Source organism: Pterocles gutturalis, unplaced genomic scaffold, assembly GCF_000699245.1.
Source record: "Pterocles gutturalis isolate BGI_N339 unplaced genomic scaffold, ASM69924v1 scaffold14676, whole genome shotgun sequence".
NCBI classification, from domain to species: Eukaryota; Metazoa; Chordata; class Aves; order Pterocliformes; family Pteroclidae; genus Pterocles; species Pterocles gutturalis.
The window spans coordinates 1-2,989 of NW_010103253.1; the positions used below are offsets into that span (position 1 = coordinate 1).

At 59.5% G+C, this 2,989-nt stretch overlaps 1 protein-coding gene across 1 annotated transcript in view; it reads right to left on the reverse strand.

The window, feature by feature from the left end:
* Nucleotides 1-64: 64 nt before the first annotated feature.
* The window catches only part of LOC104471338 (acetyl-CoA carboxylase 2-like), a gene marked incomplete at its 3' end in the record, with an annotated part of 9,557 nt that continues 6,632 nt past the window's right edge, over nucleotides 65-2,989 (reverse strand). The window contains 9 exon segments of the mRNA XM_010086652.1: nucleotides 65-154; nucleotides 506-619; nucleotides 703-822; nucleotides 1,241-1,365; nucleotides 1,445-1,533; nucleotides 1,616-1,716; nucleotides 2,111-2,299; nucleotides 2,413-2,559; nucleotides 2,936-2,989. The exon segment at nucleotides 2,936-2,989 is cut by the window's right edge and continues 23 nt beyond it. Of these exon segments, the coding sequence (XP_010084954.1) occupies nucleotides 65-154; nucleotides 506-619; nucleotides 703-822; nucleotides 1,241-1,365; nucleotides 1,445-1,533; nucleotides 1,616-1,716; nucleotides 2,111-2,299; nucleotides 2,413-2,559; nucleotides 2,936-2,989 (1,029 nt within the window).

The following is a 2,989-nucleotide window of genomic DNA, read 5'->3' on the forward strand; positions in this document are numbered from 1 at the left end:
CCACTGCACACAGCCACACCACCCCCCAGGGCTCAGGTCCCCCCGCAGCCCCCCCAGCCCTCACCTCCAGCGCCGCCATGCGCACCACCTGGTTGCTGTGGTAGAAGAAGATGGGGAGCACATCGAAGATGCTGGTTTCCGAGAAGATCAGTTTCTGGGGGGAGGAGAAAGCAAAATTTAGGTCAAGGATGAAGTGGGACCCTCTTGCCCCATTGCAGGAGGGGGGAGGCACGTTCCAGAGGGGTCCCTCAATGCGGGGATGGGCAGGGACCAGCCCCTGTGATGCCATGGGACACCCAGCCCACTGCGGGGACACCGCCAGCCCCAGACGTGGATCCACGTGTCAGTCCCCCACCAAATGGGGTGAGGAGCAGGGATGGGGCTGTCCCTGCAGCAAGGCTCTGGTCGCCTTTTTTGGCTGTTTTTAAGATTAAGCCACTCGCAGCCAGACCTCCTCACCAAAGCCACCCAAACTCCCTCTGCAGAAAAACAGGCAATTCCCAACCTTCAGGTTTTCGGGGCAGTACTCGTGTCCGTACATGTCGATAGCGGAGAGGAAGATGGACTCCACCTGGTTGTGCCGCAGCTCGTAGGAGGGCAGGTGGGAGGCGATGAGCACCTGCAAGGGGAGAAGCAGCTGGGAGCGAGCAGGATGGGGACCTGGCTGGGGACAGGGATGGGGACAGCACGGTGCTCGCTGACCTGCCGGGCTCTCAGCGCTACTTTGGAGTGCTCGGTCTTGCTGAGCTGTGTCAGCTCCTGGAGGATGGTCGTCAGCTCATCCGTCAGCGTAGGGTCACGGCCGCCGCCGCACAACTGGTCCTGCAACACACGCACCACCGTGGCTTGGCTTGGGTCCCCTCACCCCAGGATGGCTTTGTCCTGTGCTCCTGGCCCCGCACGGGCAACAGGGACGAGAGCCGGGGCATAAAACCAGGAAAAACGCTTCTCTTTGAACCAAGTGCAGCAATGCAAGGCTACAGGGGGGAGATCAAGTCCCCCTAACAATGTAGGAACAGGTGCTTGAATGCAAAACCCAAACCCTGGGGATGCATTAACCAGAGGGGCAGAAAAGCAGGTTCTCAGGTGTCTGCCCACTGTCAAGGGGCAAGCACAGGGCTGTGACAGTCACCCACGGCTGCGTCCCGTCCCGCAGCGATGCACAGCTTGCCTCGGCTTACGGGCTTTTCCCTGCTCCCAGCCTTTACTCCTGGTGTCTTGGGGCACGGACTGTACTTACGATTAACATCGTCACCAGCAGGTTCTTCTTTGCCACCTGGGCATGGGAGAAGATGCTCTCCAGCACTGGGGTCATGTCGGGTTTGCACTGCTCCCGCAGGCTGATGACACACTTGTCATAGTGAGCTGTGGGGCAGAGCACTGTGAGCCCCACAGACCCTCCAGAGAGCCCCCCAGACCCCCCAGAGAGCCCCCAAGCCCTCACCATGCTGGAACTGTGTCTCCACTTGCAGGTAGCGCCGCAGCAGGTCCAGCACCACCGCCTTCATGTAGCCCCGGATGCCGCTGCGGTACCTGGGGAGCGGAGAGCCCAGCGTGCTGCAAGGCGGCCACAGTGGGGAGGGGACCGGAGGGTCCTGGGGGGCACAGGACTCACCTCTGCACCAGCTGCACCACGCTCTGTGTGTTCATGAAGAAGACCTCCCGGTCAGCCTTCCTCTGCAGCGTGGCCGCGTGGGTGTCCAGCACATTGGCGATCTGCGGGGAGAGGGCACAGGGTCTGGTGCAGCTCGGGGCCAGTGGGGCCACAGGGCTGCTGGCTCACCTGGGGACAGCGCTGCTGCACGCAGAGGCTTTTGTTTGGGTTTGTTTTTTCTTTTTTTTCCCCAAGTGAAAAATACAAAGTGACAAATACAGAAACAAATACAGAAACAGCAATATAAAAGCACAAACACAAAAACAGAAATATAAACCTACAAATAGAAAAGCACAAATATAAAACCACAAGCATAAAACCACCAATGTTTCCCACACTCATTTAATTTTTTTATATTATCTCTTAGCAGGACAAATTCAGGCAGAAACTCCCAAGTAGCTCCAGCTAAAAGGGACGCGAAGGCCAAGCTGGGGAGCGCAGCCCCGCACCGCTCACCTGCTGGCTGGGGAAGCGGCAGAGCACGGAGGTGATGTTGCTGGCGTACTGCGCCATCACCTTCCGGATCGACTTCTCCACAGACAGGGGGATTCTTCCCGAAATGCTCGTCATGATCTCCTGCAGCTCCAGGAGGGGCAAGGATGGGTCTCGCAGGGTCTTCATCAGCTGTGCCACCCACTCCTTCACCTACCTGCGGGGAGCAGAAGCTGGTGCTGCCTGCACCCACCGGTGCTGCCTGCCTTGCCATCGTAGCACACACAGGGCAGGACCCCTGGACCACCTTTGCCCCCAGCACCCACCTTGGCGCTGAAGTAGGGCTCGGGCAGGCAGTACCCGTTCATGACGTTGGTGAGGTTTCCCAGCACATTGCGGAGAACCTGGTGCTGCTTCTCGCCGGTGATGGGAAGCATGTGCTGTGCTGGGAGCCCACCCGTGAACGGCTGTGCCTGGAGAGAGCGCAGAGAGGGGGGCTGGCCCGCATCCTCGCTGACATGGGACACGGCCCCCCGAGAGCTGGGGCTGCCCCGACAGCCCCAGAGAAACCAGCACAACCCCTCCAGCATCTGTTTTTGGTTTAGATACAGAGGAACCACCTAACATCCAGCTTCGTGTCTCTGCCAGTCCCCCATCATGAAAACAACACAGAAAAACTGGAGACGTCGACTGAACAAGCATGCATGGGATGCTCACATAGAGCAATGCTGCAGCACGGAGCAGCTGCCTGAGCCCCAGCACAGCTGGCTGGGGATGTGGCATGGCCATGCGAGTGCCACCACGTGCCAGCAAGGGGACACACGCCTGCTGATGCCCCAGCAGACTCACAGGCTTCACTTTGGTGGGATCGTCCAGCTCCAGCCGGGCTATGACGCAGCCCGC